Consider the following 23,195-nt stretch of genomic DNA (forward strand, 5'->3'; position numbering starts at 1 on the left):
CCGACGATATTCATGGCCTGTCACGGAGTAGGCTGTCAGTAATTTCATCCCAGAAAAAGCCTCTTTTTTTAAAGGGGACCTGTCACCTCCAAAAACCATCTGAAGCCGCCAGCAGTACCTGACAGTAGCCAACAGTGTGTTTCTGACGATCATTTTCTTCCTGAAGGCCAATGCTGCTAAAGCTCAGAAAAACTTTGTTTTATCCCCTGCCGGCGCGCTTCTCTAGTCAGGCTTGAAGTCATGGGGGCAGCGGCCTCCTTGCTTCAATTCACGGTAACCACGCCCCCTTCCCTGCCCCTTCGCTGTGACTGACAGCCGGCAGTTAGGCTGGCTTTGCCGAACTCTCTGGGGGCGTGGTTACCATGAGGCCGCTGCCCCCGTGACTTCAAGCCTGACTAGAGAAGCGCGCCGGCAGGGGATAAAACAACGTTTTTCTGAGCTTTAGCAGCATTGGCCTTCAGGAAGAAAATGATCGTCGTAAACACGCTGCTGGATACTGTCAGGTACTGCTGGCGGCTTGGGATGGTTTTTGGAGGTGACAGGTTCCTTTTAAAGGTGTTTTCCAGGTGTTCAGTATTGAAGGCCTATCCACAGTATAGGTCATCAATATCTGATCGGTGGGGGTCCATCTCCCGACATCCCCACCGATTGGCTGTTTGAGGAAGCCTCAGCACCCTAAGCGCTATACACCTACAATAATAAATAAAAAAAGCCTTGCAACTTTCTCCGTCCGTGAGAGCGAGACATGTATAGTGTGCCAGGTTTAGGACAGACATACGTATTTTCTAAATGTAATTTTGACCCAGGAATCCCGTGCATATATTACTTTATCCCCAGTTCTCCCTGGTTTATTGTGTTCATTTCTATATGTAGCATGAGGGGAATACCATATCTCCTTATGGAGAGCCCTTAAACGTCGTCTTACAGGCCAGGCAACGCTCCTCTGGCATTATGTGCAGCATGTAGTTTATGCAGATTTCGCCGCATTTCAGCCCCAGATCTCATCCAAATCTGCAATGAAAATCTGCAGAAACAATTGACATGTTACAGATTTCAAATCCACACCGCAGGTCAATTTCTCCGTATTACAAACTTATTCTCAGGACGTGTTACTACTGTAACTGTGTGACGAGTATTAAAGGGGTTGTCAGTTATTTTTTTTTTTCTTTGTATGTTTCTAACTAGTCAAATGAAAGGACTTTACAATTGACTTACTTTATCTCCAGTTGCTGGTTTCTCAGATTTCACTGAGGGTCACATGACCTGTGATGTCAGCCTCTCTCCCTGCTCTGATGATGTTGTACAAAGCCTAAGAGATCAGATGAGATGTCACTTGTCTGGCCGCACCTCCCTGCTCTGTTGCTGCTTTCTGCCCTGTGTCTCCCTCCCACTGGATACTTCAGGAAAGATTAACCCCTTCAGCTGCACAGACTCGGGGCTGAAGGCTTTACTGAGTAGCTGCAGGCAGCGAGGAGACAAATGTTGGGCACAGGAGCTGAAAGAGAAGTTCTGCAGAGCATTGCAGGTAGGGGGAAGATCCTGTGTGTATCAACAGTGTCATTGTACAGCTGGGACTTGTAGTTCTACACATACAACATGCTGCAGAGTCTCCCAGCAGGCAGACATGTCACTCAGGGCAGCTCTTGTATCCACTCCCTTAGCAGTGTCATTGTACAGCTGGGACTTGTAGTTCTACACATACAACATGCTGCAGAGTCTCCCAGCAGGCAGACATGTCACTCAGGGCAGCTCTTGTATCCACTCCCTTAGCAGTGTCATTGTACAGCTGGGACTTGTAGTTCTACACATACAACATGCTGCAGAGTCTCCCAGCAGGCAGACATGTCACTCAGGACAGCTCTTGTATTCACTCCCTTTGCAGAGCAGGGGGAGGGGCAGAGATTGTTGTTATTGCAGGTAAACAAAGGGCCAGAAGAGAACCAGGGAAATTAGGAAATATAATTTTTTTTTACCTAAAACTTGCTTAGCTTAGTTATATATTGCTGCCCATCAGATTTACAGTGCTATATATTTTTTTTTTCATAACTCGGACAACCCCTTTAAGATCTGTATATGATGCGAGGTCCCATGTACTATATACACTCGCAGAACTTTATATAATCTTTGAATCACGTTTATTAGTCTAGTACTGACGGTTTCATTGCTTCACCCATATGAATCACGACTGTCTGGGCTAGGTATCGCACCTTGGGGAAAACATGCCGACTTCGTAATTAGGCCGGTTGTGTCCCGAGTGTTAACCGTTTCACTCCTGAAGAGGTGCAAGGATTTTTTTGTTTTTCCTTTTTGTTAACTTTCAGATACAATTCCAGCCTCAGTACATGGACAAGAGTGGCGTCGTATCTCAGCCCCATTCACTTGAATACCATCAAAGCAGGCTATATACACGTAAGGGCCCATTCACATGACCGTATTTTTCTGTCCGTATTCGTTCTGCAACTTTGCGGATCGCATGCGGACCCATTTATTTCAAGAAGAAAAACTGATCGTGTAAAAAAAAACAGATCCTGTGTATCAGTTATGCAGATTTTGGCATTAGTTTGAGCCATTTCCATCTGAGATCTGTTTTTTTAAGACAGATAAGGCTGGGTTCACATTGCATTTATACAAAAACCGTATACGTTAAGCAGATACAGTGGCATCCGTTCAATATAGAGTTCCATTGTGAAAGGAGAAAAAAAAAATATATATACTTTGAAAATCGTGATGTGAACCCCCCCCCCCCCCCCCCCCCCCCAAAAAAAAAAGATCTCAGACAGCAATGGCTCAAACGGATACCAAATGTGTTTCTCCAAATGTGTTTTTTTTTTTTTTTTTTACAGGATCTTTTTTTTTTCTTTCTGTTCTTCTGATGGATCAGAAGAACGGAAGATGAAACGGATATGTGAACTCTCCTTAACGTCCGCCGCCAGACGTCAGTTCACATGGTGCTTTTCTGCATTTATTCTGCTGTGAAAAATTGCAGCTGAAACAACAATGCGACCAGACGGTGGTGGATGCGCGTTTCTGCTCCACCGGTATTGCTACCGTCTTCTGAATGACATACTCTGCTCTGCTACATTTATACCAAACCGATTGGCCGGGATGGCCGATGTTGGCACATTCTGTTTGCCGTTCGCACTTGCTCCGTTACTGCTCCTATCATTTCTAGAGGCATTTTTGACTCTGTCGTCTAAAGCGCAGGCGCAGCAGGATCACTGTAAAGTGCTGATTACATAGGTGGGTGGCCATAAAGTTCACCAGGGCGTGTGTGTTGTGTGTGCATAGTTACCCAGTAACAATGTACTGTTAGGCAACTGGGAGCTGAGCTGAATCATAATGGTTAAAGGCAATCCCTTAACTTTCCGGCCTTTTATTGTGTCCCTTCAGAAATGGCCATTTGTTTGTCTACGTCTCTTGTCGGTGGAATAAATGAGGCCAAAACAAACACGGCCATTCATGCGTCTATAAAGGAGTAGACCCAGGCAGAGACCTATGGAGGGTTACCTATGTAATCGTGTTCTAGTTTTGTTTGAATTGGTGCAGTACCTCTTATGACCTGTAGGGATCGCTGTTGTCGCTGCTCTGTAGAATTTGTATCCTGCAGTACAAATAGTGGGTTGGGGTTTATTTATTATGTAACATTTGCATACCTTGTTAAAGGGACACTTCCATCAATTTTTTTATCATGTATGTGAATATCAGGTGGGTGGTTTTTCGGATACGGCCTAGAAAGGACTAAATAAAGATGTCCACAGAGGAGCACAGCATTGATCAGTGTAATGTATGGTGCTCTAAGTCACTCGTCCTCTTCCCTCTCTGGTCAGAGTGAATGGTCTGACTGAGAGACTTAAAGGGAACCTGTCACCAGTTTTATTGTGTCCTAACTAAGGGCAACATAAATAAGTGACTGATTCTCTTAGCAAAATGCTGGGTCACTTTCTTTAGTTGACCCAGTCAATCTGCCAACATCTTGTATTGAAAAGCTCCAGCTGATAATGATGAGTCCTGAATATTCATGAGCTCCTGACTCTCCCCGCCCACCTGCTGCTGAATGACAGTTTGTTTCCATATGAATCAGCAGCAGGTGGGCAGGGGAGTGGCTATATCGCTGAATTAAATAAACGCTGGACTCAATGACATCACGCTGGACTCAAATCAGCTCATTAGCATGCGGCATGAGGCATCTTTGTGTGTATATTATGAGGTGACCATCTGTCACACCAGTAAGTGAATACATCTAAGGTACTTTTTAGTAGTTAATGATTGTATATAATTAGTTTGATTATAATCAAATATCCACATGACAGGTTCCCTTTAAAGAAGTTCTCCGGGAATGATTAGAAAGTATGTAGGAACAGTTGCCGTCCCATTGAAATGAATGGGATGGCTGAGCTCACCTCTGTGATGTCGACGGCAAGCAGGTAAACAGCGGAGAGATGTCAGTGCTCCTACGTACACTGAGTTCTCGTCAAACAGCTGATCGCCGGTGTTGTCGGAGCCCCCCGACTATCTGATTTTGAGGACATCAATATAAAAAAAGAGGACAACTTCTTTAAGGCTACTTTCACACTTGCGTTTTGGGCGGATCCGTCATGGATCTGCAAAAACGGATCAGTTACAATACAACCGCCTGCATCCGTCATGAACGGATCCGTTTGTATTATCTGTAACATAGCCAAGACGGATCAGTCATGAACTCCATTGAAAGTCAATGGGAAACAGATCCGTTTTCTATTGTGCCAGATTGTGTCAGAGAAAACGGATCCATCCCCATTGACTTACATTGTGTGCTCCGCTTCGTCAGGCGGACAGCAAAACGTTGCAGGCAGCGGAATGGAGACTGATCGGAGGCATACTGATGCATTCTGAGCGGATCCTTTTCTATTCAGAATGCATTAGGGCAAAACTGATCCGTATTGGACCGCTTCTGAGAGCCCTGGACGGATCTCACAAACGGAAAGCCAAAACGCGAGTGTGAAAGTAGCCTTACTCTGTCAGACCATTCACTCAGACCAGAGAAGAATGGAGATGAGGGACTCATTTAGCGCATAACACATTACACTGATCAGTGCCATGCTCTGCTGTGGGCATCTTTATCTAGGCCTATCAGGAGAACAAAAGCGCTGTCATTCTATTATCCCAATTCTTCACCTACTATTATAATAAAGGTTACCCTTCAGAATGCATCTTCCTCTCACAGCATCAGTAAACTAACAGTGGACTATCTAGCTGTATAGGAGTTGTATCTCTCTGTTCTCCAAACCGCATTGTTTTGTATATATACACTGCTCAAAAAAATAAAGGGAACACTTAAACAACACAATGTAACTCCAAGTCAATCACACTTCTGTGAAATCAAACTGTCCACTTAGGAAGCAACACTGAGTGACAATCAATTTCACATGTTGTTGTGCAAATGGGATAGACAACAGGTGGAAATTATAGGCAATTAGCAAGACACCCCCAATAAAGGAGTGGTTCTGCAGGTGGTGACCACAGACCTTTCTCAGTTCCTATGCTTCCTGGCTGATGTTTTGGTCACTTTTGAATGCTGGCGGTGCTTTCACTCTAGTGGTAGCATGAGACGGAGTCTACAACCCACACAAGTGGCTCAGGTAGTGCAGCTTATCCAGGATGGCACATCAATGCGAGCTGTGTCTGTCAGCGTAGTGTCCAGAGCATGGAGGCGCTACCAGGAGACAGGCCAGTACATCAGGAGACGTGGAGGAGGCCGTAGGAGGGCAACAACCCAGCAGCAGGACCGCTACCTCCGCCTTTGTGCAAGGAGGAACAGGAGGAGCACTGCCAGAGCCCTGCAAAATGACCTCCAGCAGGCCACAAATGTGCATGTGTCTGCTCAAACGGTCAGAAACAGACTCCATGAGGGTGATTCGAGGGCCCGACGTCCACAGGTGGGGGTTCTGCTTACAGCCCAACACCGTGCAGGACGTTTGGCATTTGCCAGATAACACCAAGATTGGCAAATTTGCCACTGGCGCCCTGTGCTCTTCACAGATGAAAGCAGGTTCACACTGAGCACATGTGACAGACGTGACAGAGTCTGGAGACGCCGTGGAGAACGTTCTGCTGCCTGCAACATCCTCCAGCATGACCGGTTTGGCATTGGGTCAGTAATGGTGTGGGGTGGCATTTCTTTGGAGGGCTGCACAGCCCTCCATGTGCTCGCCAGAGGTAGCCTGACTGCCATTAGGTACCGAGATGAGATCCTCAGACCCCTTGTGAGACCATATGCTGGTGCGGTTGGCCCTGGGTTCCTCCTAATGCAAGACAATGCTAGACCTCATGTGGCTGGAGTGTGTCAGCAGTTCCTGCAAGACGAAGGTATTGATGCTATGGACTGGCCCGCCCGTTCCCCAGACCTGAATCCAATTGAGCACATCTGGGACATCATGTCTCGCTCTATCCACCAACGTCACGTTGCACCACAGACTGTCCAGGAGTTGGCAGATGCTTTAGTCCAGGTCTGGGAGGAGATCCCTCAGGAGACCGTCCGCCACCTCATCAGGAGCATGCACAGGCGTTGTAGGGAGGTCATACAGGCACGTGGAGGCCACACACACTACTGAGCCTCATTTTGACTTGTTTTAAGGACATTACATCAAAGGCTGGATCAGCCTGTAGTGTGTTTTTCCACTTTCATTTTGAGTGTGACTCCAAATCCAGACCTCCATGGGTTGAAAAATTTGATTTCCATTTTTTAATTTTTGTGTGATTTTGTTGTCAGCACATTCAACTATGTAAAGAACAAAGTATTTCAGAAGAATATTTAATTAACTCAGATCTAGGATGTGTTATTTTTGTGTTCCTTTTATTTTTTTGAGCAGTGTATTTTAGCGGTATAGCGCTGCTGAAATGAAAAACGGCTAGAAAGTTCTAATAAAATTAGCTTTCTGATCGAAGTCCTTTTTAAAGCACGTGAAAGGGAATTTTGTTAATTAACCCTCTGCTTTTTATATTTTGTTACAGTCCTTCGTTTTGCATGGCTTTTGACTTTGAAAAATCCACATTCTTCCTAGTCTATATAATCTGTCTGGAGTTCTGCATAAGACTATTGCCTGTTAGTCCTGTTGGTCTGAATACACACACTATGCACATACATACACACATACTACACACATACAAATATACATACACACGCTACACATATATACACATACGCATAAAAATATATATGCACACATACCATACACATTCGACACACACATATACATGCACATGCTACACGCATGCATACATAAATACATATACATACACTACAAATGTATCTCTGCCTGTTTTAATAAGTACTTGTATTCCGCATGAAATGACAAAAAGTAAGCATCTTTTCCTAGAATTATGTGTAATGTTGTTCCTCTGTTATTCCTCCTAGAAATGTATAAATAAACTGATAAGCATTTGGGTGTTACACACCTTATGAAATTTAATGAGGAATGGGTATTGCTAGGATACTTTATAATCAATAGGGGCCCTACTTCTGGGAACCCCACAATTCTTATTTATTTGCCCCTGTGTCATGCGTCCACGTCCGGCGGTAAGCGCTGGCAGACATATGGTGTTCAGCTCTCTGTACTGTTAATGTGACATTGTGAAGGCCCAGAGTCAATATTTGCTCGGTGTAGCCGCACACACAGTATTCAGTTTTCACAAAAGGTCACAGGATCCGAGCGCTACAGTCACAATGCGACAGAGAATAAGCTACAGAGAGGAACGCTGAAGCAGAAGTGGGGTTAGTTTTTATTTTGTCATCCACCAGTCACCTCTGATATTTAAGCAGAGGGGCAGAATTTCACAAATTCCCACTTTTGCAGCAGTGATGAAAGACGTTTAAAGGGATTTTCTTGAGATTCTGACTTTGATGACCTATCCTCAGATCAGCGGATGTCTGACTGCCAGCGCCCCCACCGATCGGCTGTCTCAGGAGGTAGCACAGCGCCATACATGGTATAGTGGTACTGTTTGTTATTGCAGCTCAGCCCCATCCACTTGAATAGGACTGAGCTGCGCTTGGACTACGTGACCGATGAAAAAGTCATCACTGGCCTAGGAGGAGGCAGCAGCGCTCTCTGGGGCACCGTGGCCTCTTCAAACAGCTGATAGCGGGGGCGCAGGGAGTCAGACCCCCACCGATTTTAGATATTGATGAACTATCCTGAGGATAGGCCAGGGATGGCCAACCTGCGGCTCTCCAGCTGTTGCAAAACTACAACTCCCAGCATGCCCAGACTACCTACAGCTATCAGCCTACAGCAGGGCATGGTGGGAATTCTAGTTTTACAACAGCTAGAGAGCCGCAGGTTGGCCATCAGAATCTCTAAAACCCCTCTGTGGCCTGGGGCGGGCCAGCGTAGATAACATTGGGTTTACTTGCTTGCCTTTAGGTAATGGGGCTGTATTTGCTTGCTGATGCCCATTCATAATGGATGTGATGAGTGCTCTGAGCTTCATGTACACATTACTGCTAGATGCTCCTACGTAAACAAACCCTACCCCGGCCGTACTGCTTGCAAAAAATGAGACATGTCTACAGCACATTTTTTGCTCCGGAGGTTTCCGTGTCTTTTAGTATTGATGACCCATGCTTAGAATAGTTCATCATTATCAGATCAGTAGGGGTGCAGGGGGTTTGAAGGGCGGCAGTGCTCCGGTGATCGCTTCAGCTTTTTTGTGGTTTATACGAGGTGCAGCTGCAGTACCAGTTATAGTCAGTAGAAAACGTGTGGCGCTGTGCCTGGGAAACAGCAAAGAAGCTAAGTAATCACCCGAGCGGCGGACACGCTCTGTATTCAACTTTGCTGGACTGACGGAGATCACGGAGTTCAAGCCCTCTGCTATTTCCGGCAGCCCTGTAGGACTGAATGGAGCGGCAGTGCGCATGCGTGAACCATTGCTCCATTCAAAGAGGGGAACGCAAGGCCTCCATTGTCATGATCAGTGGGTGCCCCAACAGTTGGATCCCCACCGATCAGACATCCCCTAACTTGTGAATACAGGATAAGTAGTCATCATGGGTTGTCCCACAAAAAAAATTTCTACAGTTTTCAAACCAGCGCCTAGATCTGAATACTTTTGTAATTGCATGTAATTAAAAACTTCTCATAGCCGGTGAGTTATTCAATAAAATGTATCTGTATAGCGCCACCTGCTGTTTTTGTTTTTTCTTATTACTTTGTCCTACTCACTGAGAAGGCCGCACATGCTCAGTGTCCTCCTTCAACTGCCTCCTGAGCTGTGATAGGCAGAGCATGGACACGCCCCCTGAGCTGCAGCAGAAAAGACACTCCTATTGAGCTGCCAGCTTGATATAAATCTAGCAGAGCAATGAATGTGGAGATCTCTGGATCCATGTGAGGTACAGGGCTGGTTCTAGCTTTGTTAGAAAGGTATTGTCATGTACTATATCATGTCTGATTTTCATTTTTTACATTAGTCATGGGAGAACCCCGTTAAGTAAACAGAGTGTAGAATTTCTCCTCTGGTTCTGAAATGGTTAATAAGTTCACACGTATATCACGTCAGTGACTATTGGGCAGTGGAACATTTTTACACCCTGCTCAAAATGTTAATCTGATGAAAGATTTTAATTCCCTTTCTGACTGCTTAATCTGATTATGATCTGGAGCCTGCCCCATTGTTATCCCCGGGTGATGTATATACATTTCATAACCGTACAGCATCCCTAGTACTAAAGTACAGGGGAAACTCGAAAAATTAGAATATCGTGCAAAGTTTATTTATTTCAGTAATTCAACTTAAAAGGTAAAACTAACATATGAGATAAACTCATTACATGCAAAGCAAGATATTTCAAGCCTTTATTTGTTATAATTTGGATGATTATGGCTTACAGCTTATGAAACCCCAAAGTCACAATCTCGGGTCCCCTTTGCTCAGGGGGTATGGATTAATTAGCGGACTGGAGGGTGACACTTTGAGCCTAGAATATTGAACCTTTTCACAATATTCTAATTTTAAGTTGAACTAATGAAATAAATGAACTTTTGCACGGTATTCTAATTTTTCGAGTTTCACCTGTATACGCCACTTTTTGAAGGGGTTCAGGCTCCTTATCGCTGGAGTACAATGGTTGATTCGCTTTGCAGTTTCTTTTGGAGGTCCGGTCCATGCGAGGTATCTGATAGACTTGTGAGTAGCCGCATGTGGAAGATATCCAAGTTGACGAGGGGTTTCTTGGTTCCTCCGAGAACCTTTGTGTGATGACCTCTTTGGTCAGTTCTGAAACAGAGATGCTTAATTGTACAGTTTAAGGATGAGCGGTTTAATTACCGTAGAATATGATGATCTGGGAATAGAATAGAGATCAGGGTCTGTGGAGGAGCTTGGCGTGAAAAATGATCCCCACTGAACGGGCACATTATTGGTCTTACATGGGTACAAAAGTTTCTCTCGGTGGGCTTCAAATATTAAAGCTTTATTCCCTTTATATAAAGTAATGGCATATAGGTTATGCTATCACCTTTTTATAAGACCTTTTGGAGAACCCCCACCAGTCCCGAGAATAAAGGGTCACTGTGCAGGTCAGGTGCTTAAAGGGAACCAGTCACCCGCGACCACCCTATCCAACTGTTTGAAAAGACATGCAGCTTTGCTTCACCTGGTTAAAATGCTGTTTTTCTTTGGTTGATCCGAGGCTCCGTTCCCGAGCGAGGATGATTTTTCTGAATATGCAAATTAAGCCTTTGGTGCAAGGAGGGCGTCACCATTGCTCTCGTCATGGCCAAGCTCTGCTCTTTTCTGTGGCCAGCACCTCCCTGGCTGCTTTGATTGAAAGGGCCAGAGCAATGGTGATGCCCTCCTTGCACCAAAAGCCTAATTTGCATATTAAGAAAAAGTAGAACAAACTCTGGAACAGAGCCTTGGATTAACAAAAGAAAAACAGTTTTAATCAGGTGAACTACAGCTATATCCATCAGTTAGATAGGGGGGGTCACTGGTGACACATTCCCTTTTAAATGGGTTTTCCGAGACCCGGCAACCCACCTTAATTAATCATAGCTTGTCTGCAAGTGCAAAAGAAAGTTTCCAGTATACCTATCGTCTCAAAGTTGTGTAGATCGGCTGCTCTGGAACCGGTCTTCCAAACAAGTGACATCCGTTACCAGGTGTCCAGTGTTGTGTATGGGCGAGTATGTTACGTCTGCATCCCAGAACGTGGGGAGTTGCTGTGGACAGGACCAGAAGGTTTCCTCTCCCTGACACATGCACAGATGAGCTGGATCAGGAGTTTGCATATGCGGCACGGTGACTAATAGCTCTGGCCCCATCCACAGCGCAATTGACGTCCCGTCCATAGCTCAGAAACCTGGTGGCGGCTGAGATATAGGCGGAAGCTGGATTTTCCAAAGAGGCGTGTTTTTTTTTTCGTTTTTTTTTCTTTAGATAAGATGTAGGTGGATTGTTGGGTCCTGGAAAACCCCCTTTAATTACATAAGTGAAACAACCTTCAACATTTTAGATGAATATATTCTGCCGGAGTCCATGGATGCAATTATTGCATCATCATAAAACCTTTCTGTGGAGCCCTTATTACATCCTTCAATGCTTCTTTCACACTTGTGGTCTCCTTGTTCCTTCTTGTTTGAGGACTGCTCAGTACATAGTTGAAGAGCTGCCAGTCAGAACTTTCCACACTTACAACGGTACAATTCAACATTTACTTTTCTCTACTGGCACAAATATTTGCTATTGATCTCAGTGCAGGAATGCCGTGCCCGTCCTGGGGTTTGGAAACATACTGACGGTTGTCCCGTTGCTGGGATCCCGAGTGATTAGCTGTAGAAGAAACTTCCAGCAAGTGTTCAGTTCCGCTGCAGCGCCTCTACAGGACAACTGAGGCATTACAGCTGCTTGGGTCCTCCAAAGCAAGAGACAGTCATGCCAAACTCTAATTAGATGGGGTTCCCAAGTGATGACCTGCCACAATGTTAGCATCTGAAAAACCGTTTTCTACACCACCCGTCCTTAAAACTCTCTCAGATACAGGGCTTGCTGAGACTTGTAGTCTTTTAGACGCAGGGTTTCTTTACATGTTCTACTCTATTCTGGATTTTTTTTGTCAGTACATTGGTCATAATCGGCAGCTGATGTGGCGAGAGGTTCAGAGTCCGATTGCCAGCAGGTTCTTGCATATTCATCCAGTGGTAATGGAAAATAACATAATAGGTTAAACAATCCGAGAAGCGGCCGAGCCGGTATGAGCGGCTTGACTTCCTGGTTGGTTGTTTCGTCGCTGTCATACCTTTCCCTTTTCTACAGATGAGGCAAAAGAGCAAATAAAAATAAACTTCACTCGGGAGGTGAGGGTTGAGTCTCATCACATTCTTAAAGTGGAATGTAAGACATCCGTCAGTGTATCTGACTGACCTTCAAGTTCTGGACACCTCGCTGCTCCTGCCACGTGGAGAAGAAGAATAATAATTACGCTAAAAACGCGGAAGTCAGCAATGGGCGCAAATAGTTTTCCTTGGATGGTGTCCAACTGTTGGCTGTTCTTTCCTTTCCATTGGTTTTATACACATAGGTCGCTTTCAGACGGCTGCTTTTGTTACGGACGGACGCAACACCCAGACCTTCATTAGTACCAGAGTTGGTGCACCATAGGCTTCTAAGTCATTTCTGTTGATCCACTGGAGGTCTTGGTGTTGCGTCCGTTATACAGACTTAAAAGATCATACTTACACAGTCAGGTGTACATGGGCCCCCCTTTCTTCATCCAAAAAACTCTGACAATGGAAGGTGGACATCCCCTTGTGACCTGTTAAGTAGTTAGTGGAGCATGTAGCTTGTCGATGAGGTTCTCCATGTGTATTTAGGCTCCTTCACATATGTCCAGCGATCCGGCTCAGTCTCCCTCCAGTGTGGTGCATAAAACGCCGGAGAAACAATGAAGCTAGAATTGATCCCATATATTTTTTTATGAGATCCTTTTTATTTATTTTTAATTGTAATGACTTTTATAGCGCTGACTTATTGCGCTATAGCCACCCTGCTGCCGAGTTGAAAGTTATCTGGTGCATCAGTGGTCTATAGACACCAGTCCCGTGCACATATACATATATCAGTTGTGTCCGACTCTGAGCACAACTGATATATGTGCACCTAGCCTTACTTCGGTAAAAACGCAGACTATAATAGCTGGGCTGGATGGTAACCAAGACCCCGTAGATGCATCCCTTCCTATGGTTATCCTCTGTCGGCATAGTTTCCAATTCCATCCAAACGGACTGTTTGGTAGGTGTGCACTAAAACTGCACATTTTATATGAAGTGGACAGCGTTTTTGCAAAAATGTACATGAACAAGATTTAAGGGAGTATATTTGCAGCTCAGACTACACAAGGATTGTTTGTGGTCTGTTACCGTGGAGACACAGGTCTATATAGGAGTTCTAAGGGCAAAGTAGTAGGATATTTTAAGCCAAGAGTTTAAAGGGGTTATCCGATCCTGTACACACTCCCAAAATGCCCAGGTCCCTCATACAGAACATACTTGCCTGCGTCCCTCCGGATCCCTGTGCGGGGGGGGGGGGGGGGGGGGGGGAGAATCTGCGGCCAATAGCAGGCCGCAACGGTGACTTGCTCCCCTAGCAGCACGGATCCAGAGGGATGCAGATGCTGGGAACCAGGTATGTTCTGTATGAGGGACCCAGGCCTTTCCGGGGGGGGGGGGGTTTGTTTACAGGATCGGATGACCCCTTTAAAAAAAAAAAAAAAAAGAAAGGTGGCTATGCCCTTGCAGTGCAGGGTTGCATTTTATGGTTGTAGAAGAGATGCTCCACAGCAAGATCCAGTGCTGTCCTGGAGATTAGGATCAGCGGCAGCGAGCTGGTAACGACCTGTGTGGAGTTTCCCCGGAAGCACTTGCAGAAAAACAAAAGAACATTTTGTCCAATTTGTTTAGTTTATTGTTTGCAGATAAGCGAGAACTATTGAAGCACCTTGATGGCTATTGATTTTTTTTCTACAGTTTGTGCTTTTTATTCACAGGTCAGGTCCTTCTGGAAATCTCCAGTGTACACAAGAAGCTGAATGAAAACCTAGAAGAAAATGTACGTATTCGCTGCTTATTAGTTCGTCATGCCTGTCTGCTTACAAAGCTACGAAGCCAGTCCAGCATAAAGCTAAAGTAGTGCTTTGTGTTTGTAGATATCAGAGCAGGCTGGGAGTAGTAGTTTCACAACAACCAGTCACGGAATGCAGACCAATAAGTTGTAGTCATTGGAAGTTTTTTGTTTTTTTCCAGGTTCCAGATATTGAAGACCCTTCCTCAGGATTGGTCATTAACATTAGATGGGTGAGGGCCTGACACCCCAGACCCCCGCCAATCAGCTTGAACTAGCTCTTGAATGGAACAGGAAGCGGACAGCTCCGTTCAACGTGTAGTGGCCATAATGGGTTACTGCAGCTTAACTCCCATTGAAGTGAATGGATGATGATCTGCAGTAACCTGGCACGACCACTACACTTTGAACGGAGCTGTGCATCCGATTCCATTCAGAGTGCTAGTTCCTGTGCCAGAGGCTGCAGGGCACAGCTGATCAGCAGGGCTGCGGAGTGTCAGACCCTCAGTGAGGGTAGGTTATTAATATCAGGAGCCTGGAAAAATCCTTTAAGTTAAAAATTGCTTTGGAGCAGTATCTTGGCACATTCCAGTATCAAGGATCTGACCTATTAGGCATCACGTGCCAGTTGGATAATTCTAACATTATACAGTCTATAGTATTGGACAATCCTTTTTCTCTGAAAATATGCGGATTACTGGGTATCTTGTTGATGAGAATCCAAACAATCAATTATAATCTGCTGAGGAACGAGGCAGAAAGTGCCAAATTCTCCTGCAGCGCCTCAACAGGGGACATTACATTATGCCCGTTGAAATCCATAGACTCTGTATACAATGCACAGACATGTTGAGACAGGCACTCACTCAGGCTAACTATTAAAAGTACAGAATGAGCAATTCCAGCTCCTATTAAAGGGGTGTGCAGTTTACAAAACCCATTTTCATATACGCTATTAGAGAAAAAAATTAAGAGGGGTGGTCCTCTGTTCGCGCTCTTCATCTCTTAAGTGGAGAGTGGTTCGAGGAGCGTCTCTCGCTCTGGAGGTCCTGACCTGTCCTGCATTACTCAGACAACCTAATGGAAGGGTGTTATGCTTAATTTCCCCTGTGGTGGCGCTGCATGGAAACGAGGATCAGTTACTGACAGATTTCTCCAAGCTGTGGAGCACATAGTGATTTGGGTATTGTCAAGGCACTCATGAGGATATTTGTGTTTTCTAAACCAGATGACCCCCTTCAAAAAAAAAAAAAGGGCTATTTTAATAATTGGGTTCTTAAAATCCTAGCACCACAGCACTAGGCCGAAGCCTCACTGATCCAGTGGTTAATTTTGGGGGAGATTTATCATTCCCTCGACGCCTTAAAAGTAGCATTAAAAAGTCGCGACTTTTTAAACAGTTGTTGCATCTCCCCTTTTTTTGCCGTCGTCCTTGACACCTTTCTAAAGAGGGATGTGGCAAGGGCGTTGAAGCGGGCATGACCAGACGCAGTCACAAATTTATCTTCATTGGTCCCACTTTTCTGGCATAAATGAAGACCGAAATCTACGGCAGCTCCGAGCTGTCGTAGATTAGGTGCACGGATTGCAGAAGGATCCGCCTAATTTATGATGTGGCGTACGCCCCGTCCTAAATTAGGCGCATCCTCCTGAAGCGCCAGTTCTAATAAATCTCCCCCCTTTGTATTTTATGGAAGTGGCATACAGGACGATTCCACAACAGGTCTGTAGTTCCCTGCACCATTGGAATCGCTGTCGTTTTCGGCAGTAGCCTTCCAGTGACCTATCTCTGCAGCCTTCTTCTCGGCAGATACAAGCTGTTTTATGACGGCCTGTCTCTGGTTGTAGAATATTAATAAGCCCTATACCTGGCGGACCTTTAAGCCGCAATCTGCACCAGAAATACACCTAATTTAGGCGTATTTCTGTTTGATAAATGACCCCCACATATATATTTTTTTTTTTTGTGTGGAAATGACGTAAAAAAAAACAAACATACAAATCGACCCAATCCCTACCCCAGCCCTTCCCCATTCTGCTCTATAAGAGATCTCAAATCCACAACGATATCGAGTGTCCAAAGTGCCATAAAGTGATGACCTCCAGTCGTAATCCGGTGCGGGCTCCTGTCCTTAGGGTGCAAAAAAGGACAGACTCCCCTAACGTGAGGTAGCCCAATTGCATGTCGTCGCCCCCCCCCCCCCCCACCTCAAATATCATATGCATCTTAGAGCAGTCAGCAGCTCCTCCCCATCCAACAAGGATTCCTCATTGTACACGCATAAGGATCGGACCAAATATACAAGTAAAGAAAACGGGCAAACAAAAACTTAATCTAACTTAAAAAAGGGCCCCCGCCTGGACATCAGCCCCCATTCTATATGACAGTTCCACCCAGCAGTAATGTTCTAGGGGCATAGCCGGAATTATCTAAGCAATTGTTAGACATGCGATTCTCCAGCTTTTCACTGTGCTTTTACTTACAACTTCATTTCTGCGCTTATAATGTATGGAACTGATAGGGTCAAAGAAATAATTCTGAGAACTGATGTCTTCACAGTTTCGGAAGTTCCACAGAGAAATCATTGCAGAGATAGAAAGGAAGACTGAGCAAGATGTAAAATATATGAATGTAAGTACGCCTGCCCGGGGGAGATAATTTCTTTTATTATATATTTTAGCCGTGCCTTTTTAGGCTTTAAAATGTCTGTGTAATAAAGCAGTCCGGCCGCCCGGGCCCTATAGTTAGCTGTACCTGGGAGTGGCACAACCTGAAGGTGCTCATACCTTTCATTATTGTATGGTGATCTGTGCAGTCAATGTATACTGCAGAGGTCAGCAGCATCCAGCACTACAACTCCTAGCATGCACCATTCATATCTGTGGGAGTTTGGAGAACAGCTGAGCAGTCGTGCAAGCTGGGAGTTGTAGTTTCACAACAGCTGGTTTCTAACCATTGATATACAGCAGGCATGCTCAACCTGCGGCCCTCCAGCTGTTGCAAAACTACAACTCCCATCATTCCCGGACAGCCTACAGCTATCATCCTACAGAAGGGTATGGTGGGAGTTGTAGTTTTACAACAGCTGGAGGGCCGCAGGTTGAGCGTGCCTGATATACAGTATAAGGCTGTGATGGCTAACCTCCGGCACTCCAGCTGTGGTAAAACTACAACTCCCAAGCTGCCCCCCTGCTTGGCTGTTCTCAGAACTCCATAGAAATGATCGGAGCATGCTGGGAGTGGTAGTTTCACCACAGCTGGAATGCTGGAGGTTATCCATCACTGGTATAAGGTGATTATCTTGAACAGGTAGGAGAGATTTATCAAATCTTGTGCCAAAAATAGTTGCTATGGGCAACTGCTTCACTTTTCCCTGGTTTTAGTTTTGATAAATTTCGCCAGTCCGAATATATTTCTGTATTGTGTCTTCTGTGCTGTGGCAGTAAAGCACTTCTATATAGGCTGGCAGCTCGGGTGGGGTCCCTTTTTTGCTAGAGTTCTCTCCCTATCACAGCATAGGGAGTGTGTCCTTTCTGCTTCAGCTCTCTCCTTGTAAGGCCTCTTTCACACGAGCGATATGGATTGTGTCAGGATGCGTTTAGTGAAACTCGCATCATTTTACAAGCAAGTTCAGTTCAGTGCTTCAGTTTTTTCCACACATGATGCAGTTTTGATGCGTTTTTCACGCACATGAAAAAAACCGGAAGAATTACAAACAACATCTCCTAGTGACCATCATCCGGATACATTCGGTTTTTAACTGAAGCCCCATTCACTTCTGTGGGGCCAGGGCTGCGTGAAAAACGCAGACTATAGAACATGCTGCGATTCTCGCGTAACACAGAAATGATGCGTGGAAAAAAACGCAGACCTGTTGAAATGAATGGGTCAGGATTCAGTGCCGATGCTATGCGTTCATTTCACCCGCACGGAAAACTCGCTCGTGTGAAAGGGACCTAACAGTCCTAGCGTCTAACAGTAGATGTGGCTGGTGGCATTTGAAGGATATAACTGAGCGTGTGCGACCACTTCAGCAAGGTGGACAGAGAAATGAGGAAAAGAGCAAACACCAGGTGGCGCTGTTAAGATAAGTTTTATTAAATAACTCAGTGGCTATACAAAATTTTTAATTAAAAAAGTATTCAGATCCAGTTGCTGGTTTGAAAAAATCTTGAATATTTTTTATGGGACAAGCCCTCAAGTGTGAGGTTCGCAGTCGTGACGTCCATCTCTTTCCTCTCGGTTACTCCATAGGAACGCATTAGGTGCAGGGAACTTGCTTGTAGGTGCTGGACTTTCTTTACCTTTCTTCCAGCTTCTCCATTTCTCTCTCTTGATGTTGTTTGTTCCCTCTCCTCCCAGGCTACTCTGAAGAGATACCAGAACGAACACAAAAATAAAATGGACTCTCTGGAGAAATCTCAGGCAGAGCTAAAGAAGATCAGGAGGAAAAGTCAAGGAGTTAGAAACGCTTCAAAATACGATCTGAAAGAATCCGAGGTTTGTACCTTTTAAAGAGGTTGTCAGATGCTGGAAAGCCATTTTCAAGTAGAGGAAGGTCCCCTTTAAGGACCCTCTTCTGTTCACTAGAGTGTGGCTGCAGAGTGGGTCTCTTGCTCTTAAGGAGCCACTGGTTGATTTCAATAGGCACCATTTACTGCTCCATTTACCCGGGCAGAGGAACTGCAGGTTCTACCATAGAGTCTACATTTATATGCTGTGACTACTCTGAACCCCTTTATTGTGTGTCCTAATAAAACCGTCACAACTACATTTTAGTATTAAAAAGGGTTCTCGGGGCTACAGATTTCGATGATCTATCCTCAGGACAGGTCATTAGTATCCGTTCTTTGTGGGTCTGACACCCGGCACCCACACGGATTAGCTGTTTCAGGCTGCCGTGATGCCGGAAGCTACCAGTATATGAAGCAGGAGGACTCTGTACACTGTGTCGTTTCTGGTACCATTCACTTGATTGGGAGATGCATAATGAATACAATAATGCACTAATAAGAAAAAGATTGCCTCCAAAGGTGTACATGGCCTTTAAATACTGCTGACCTATCCTGAGATTGCATGGCGCCTTGAACGGGACTGAGCTGCCGAAAGGCCATGTGACAAATGGACGAAGTCAAAGGCCTCATGCACACGGCCGTGTTCCGCGGCCGTGCGCTTCATGCCGCCGCTGCTGTACAGTGATACACTGGTATGATCTATACCAGTGTATCACTGTACAGCAGCGGCGGCATGAAGCGCATGGCGTCATAGCAACCAATGACGCCGTGCGCTCCTGCTGTCAGCAGGAATCCCGGCCGGGTTACCACGGACCGCTCTCGGCCGCGGAACACGGCCGTGTGCATGAGGCCTAAGGCTGAGGAGGAGGTTTCAAGACTCAACCAACGCCCCTTCCAGCAGCTGATCGCCTTGGGTTGCAGGAGTTTTACCCCCACCAATCTGATAGCGATGACCTCTACGGAGCACAGGTCATCAGTATATAAAGGCTTATTCACACGACCGTTATCCGTGTGTGTCGGTTGCATCTCCTGGGCCGACTGCAGCTTCCCTGACCCGAACTGACCGCATCATAGTCATATATGATGCAGTAGGTTCGTATCTGATCATGACTGTTTTGTACTCTGCTCACATGATGTCCACGAATCAGATACGAATGACTATGATGCAGTCGGCTCGGAATAGAGGAGCCGCGGTCGGCCAGATGCTGCCAACACATGCACTATGATGCCCGGGCTGACCACAGTTGTGTGAATCATACCCAAGTCTCAGAAAGCCACTTTAATTACCTGATTTAAAGACCTCAGGCAGCTCTTATAGGTCAGTGTTTCCCCAGCGTCTGTACATTTGTTTAATGCAGACAGGAAGCAACATTTGCTTGAATGACACTTAGGCAAACTTTGATTATCTGGTTTAGAGCTCATACGGCCGTTGCTCGGCCATTCTGTGCATTGGGGACCGCAATTTGCAGTCCTCAATGCACGGGCAACATCCGTGCGGATTCTGCAGACGGATCCAGAAAAGTAGTGGATGCATGGAGAAAAACTCCATAGTGCTTCCGTTCCGCACCGGACCTTCCAGATTGCGGACCTGTTCAAGTGAAGGGGTCCGTATCCGTGATGCAGTGCAAAAAACGGCCGGGGCCTGTGTATTGCGGACTTGCTGTTTGCGGCCGCAATACGGACGTGGCCGAGCAACAGCGGTGTGCATGAGCACTTGGGGTGCACACACTAGCTCAGATATTTTTTATTACATTATATTAGATATTCGGTGACCCTTTGAATTTTCCCATATTGTTTTGAAGCTCAATTTGTCACTGGCGTTCTCGTGCTGAGGTTATTCTGCTTGCTGCACACAGTTCTTAAAGGGGTTGTCTCACTTCAGCAAGTGGCATTTATCATGTAGAGAAAGTGAACACAAGCCACTTACTAATATATTGTGATTGTCCATATTGCCTCCTTTGCTGGCTGGATTCATTTTTCCATCACATTATACACTGCTCGTTTCCATGGTTACAGACAACCCTCAAATCAATGAGTGGTGGTCGTGCTTGCACACTATAGGAAAAAGCGTCAGCCTCTCTGGTGGCCGGGAACATGGGGGCGCACGTAGGATTGTTCTTTTTCCTATATTGAGCAAGCACGGCCACCGATGCTGGATTGCAGGGTGGTCTGTAACCATGGAAACGGGCAGTGTATAATGTGATGGAAAAATTAATCCAGCCAGCAAAGGAAGCAATATGGATAATAATAGTATATTCGTAATTTGCTTGTAGTAACTTTCTCTACATGATACATGCCACTTACTGAAGTGAGACAACCCCTCTAAGGAAGGTTGTTTGTCAGTTGTTTAGGGAAATATATTTTTTAGGGTCAATGTCCTTGACAAGTTGTGCGCTGTTTACAGGATGACTGATCAGACAAGGTCAGGACTACTGCAGATCAGGGTTTCTTTTCCAGCAAAAAATAGGCTCGAATTGCCTTGAGAAATGAACATAATCAGGACCCATTTTTGGGCACTTTGTCATGAAAGCATTGTTATAATGTAGAAATGTTACTGTAACGGCACATAAAAGGAACACAAAACCAGTACAACGTAAGCATAAGACTGGTTTCCAGTCGTAACATACCCAAGATGGATCTCCTTTTGGAAGGCGTGCTCACAGATCACATCGGCTTAGGGTGCATTCACACGACCGTACGTGTTTTGCGGTCCGCACATGGCCGACGCTATATAGAGAGTGCTATTCTTCTCCGCGGTTGCAGACAAGAATAGGACATGCTCTATATTTTTTGCGGGCCGTGGAACTAAACAACGGATATGGACAGCACAAGGTGTACGGTCCGTATCTTTAGCGGCCCCGTTTTGCAAAATTGCGGAACAGATGCGGATCCATTTATACTGTCGTGTGAATGCACCCTTATAATGGGGTGTAGGGTTTTATTCTGGGTTCTGGTCTATTTGACGGCAGCTAAAAGAGCTGCAAATGGTGCCATTCTTGCTGCCAAAAAGACTGAGACCCCTGACTGCGAGGGGGTGTTGAATTCTCTTGCTATCCTTGCCTATGAATATATTGATAATTTTTTGCTTATATTCTTATCCCCTAGTATTTGGAGACGATCACTTCCCGTCAGAACGACATCCAGAAGTTTATAGCTGAAGGCTGCAGGGAAGCCTTGCTGGAGGAGAAGCGCCGTTACTGCTTCCTGGTCGACAAACATTGTAGTTTTTCAAATTACCTTAATTATTTCCACATACAGGTGAGAATGGTGATGGGGAAGACATACATCTCTTAGGCCGAATGCACAGGGCCATGTTCCACGGCCGAGTGCGGTCCGTGCTATGCCGGGCTGGATTCCTGTTCAGAGCAGGAGCGCACGGCGTCGTTGGTTGCTATGACGCCGAGCGTTTCATGCAGCCGCTGCACTACAGTAATGCGCTCGTATGATCTATACGAGTGTATTACTGTACAGCAGCGGCGGCATGAAGCGCACGGCGTCATAGCAACCAAAGTGCGCTCCTGCTCTGAACAGGAATCCAGCCCGGCATACCACGGACCGCTCTCGGCCGCGGAACATGGCCGTGTGCATTCGGCCTTATGTAACCAGAGGCAAAGCTGTGTTGGCCCAGGTGCAACATTTCCACTGGCTAACTAATCAAACTGTAGGGAAGGGGTTAGGTCAAGAATTTGGCATGGGCCCCCCCCCCCCCCCCCCCCCGCCCCATTGCTGTTTCAATTTTTGTTTCTGGCAGCACAACAGCTGTATGTTCCCCTGCCCCTGGCCACAAAGCGCTAAGGGAAGGGGGCCCAAGGTGACCTCTTGCACCAGGGCCCATGAACTGTTAGCTACTTATTTGTATGGCATGAATATGTCACTGTGCAGTCAGCATGGTATAGCATTGTGCCTCCATACTGCCTGCATTTAGTGCTGCTGCTGTCATATGTGGCTTGTGAGGCCCAGCGTCTCCTCCAGAACTAGGGGTGCAGTGCCATAAACGGACCAACAGGTACTTCTTTGTGAGGATCTTGAGAGGATGCCTGGTTTACCCTCGAGGTGCTGGTTCGTTTATGGCACTGCACCTCGAGGGTAAACCAGGCATCCTCTCAAGATCCACACGTAGAAGTACCTGTTGGTCAACACACAGGGCAATGTTTCGGCTCTTTCGCATTGTCTTCTGTTTTATCAGAGAAGCTTCATGGGGATGGTTCCTGCAGTGCGCTATCTAACGGCAAGTCTCCTTTTACCATAAAGTAGTCTGAGAAATCCTAGCAGAGGACCAATGAGCCTGCTGTATATGTCCTGAAATTCTGGACCCAGGAGAAAAGCTTCATAAATCTAGTTCCATTGAGCGTCATTTGAAAACCGGGGTGTATTTCCCTGTTTTTTTTCTTTCTTTAGTCTTCCGATTTGCTCGCTTCCAATATCCCCAAGTGGCAGGAAACCTGCAGCGATGTCTCGAACGTGTCGGACACCGTCATTAACAATATGAAAGAACTAAAGACTCCTGGATACACTCCGATATCTGGTACCCCCGAACCTTCCCCACTCATGGACAAGAAAGCACTGGTATGATGCGGAGT

General features: G+C 45.8%; 1 protein-coding gene across 2 annotated transcripts in view; it reads left to right on the plus strand.

The window, feature by feature from the left end:
* BAIAP2L1 (BAR/IMD domain containing adaptor protein 2 like 1) overlaps positions 1-23,195 on the plus strand; it is an 83,383-nt gene that overhangs the window by 49,334 nt on the left and 10,854 nt on the right. For both annotated transcript variants that reach the window (XM_040440526.1, XM_040440525.1), the window contains exons 4-8: positions 14,027-14,088; positions 16,661-16,732; positions 18,464-18,601; positions 21,721-21,873; positions 23,014-23,181. In XM_040440526.1, the coding sequence (XP_040296460.1) occupies positions 14,027-14,088; positions 16,661-16,732; positions 18,464-18,601; positions 21,721-21,873; positions 23,014-23,181 (593 nt within the window). The remainder of the gene's footprint in view (positions 1-14,026; positions 14,089-16,660; positions 16,733-18,463; positions 18,602-21,720; positions 21,874-23,013; positions 23,182-23,195) is intronic.

The sequence above is a fragment of the Bufo bufo genome, chromosome 7 (assembly GCF_905171765.1).
Source record: "Bufo bufo chromosome 7, aBufBuf1.1, whole genome shotgun sequence".
NCBI classification, from domain to species: domain Eukaryota; kingdom Metazoa; phylum Chordata; class Amphibia; order Anura; family Bufonidae; genus Bufo; species Bufo bufo.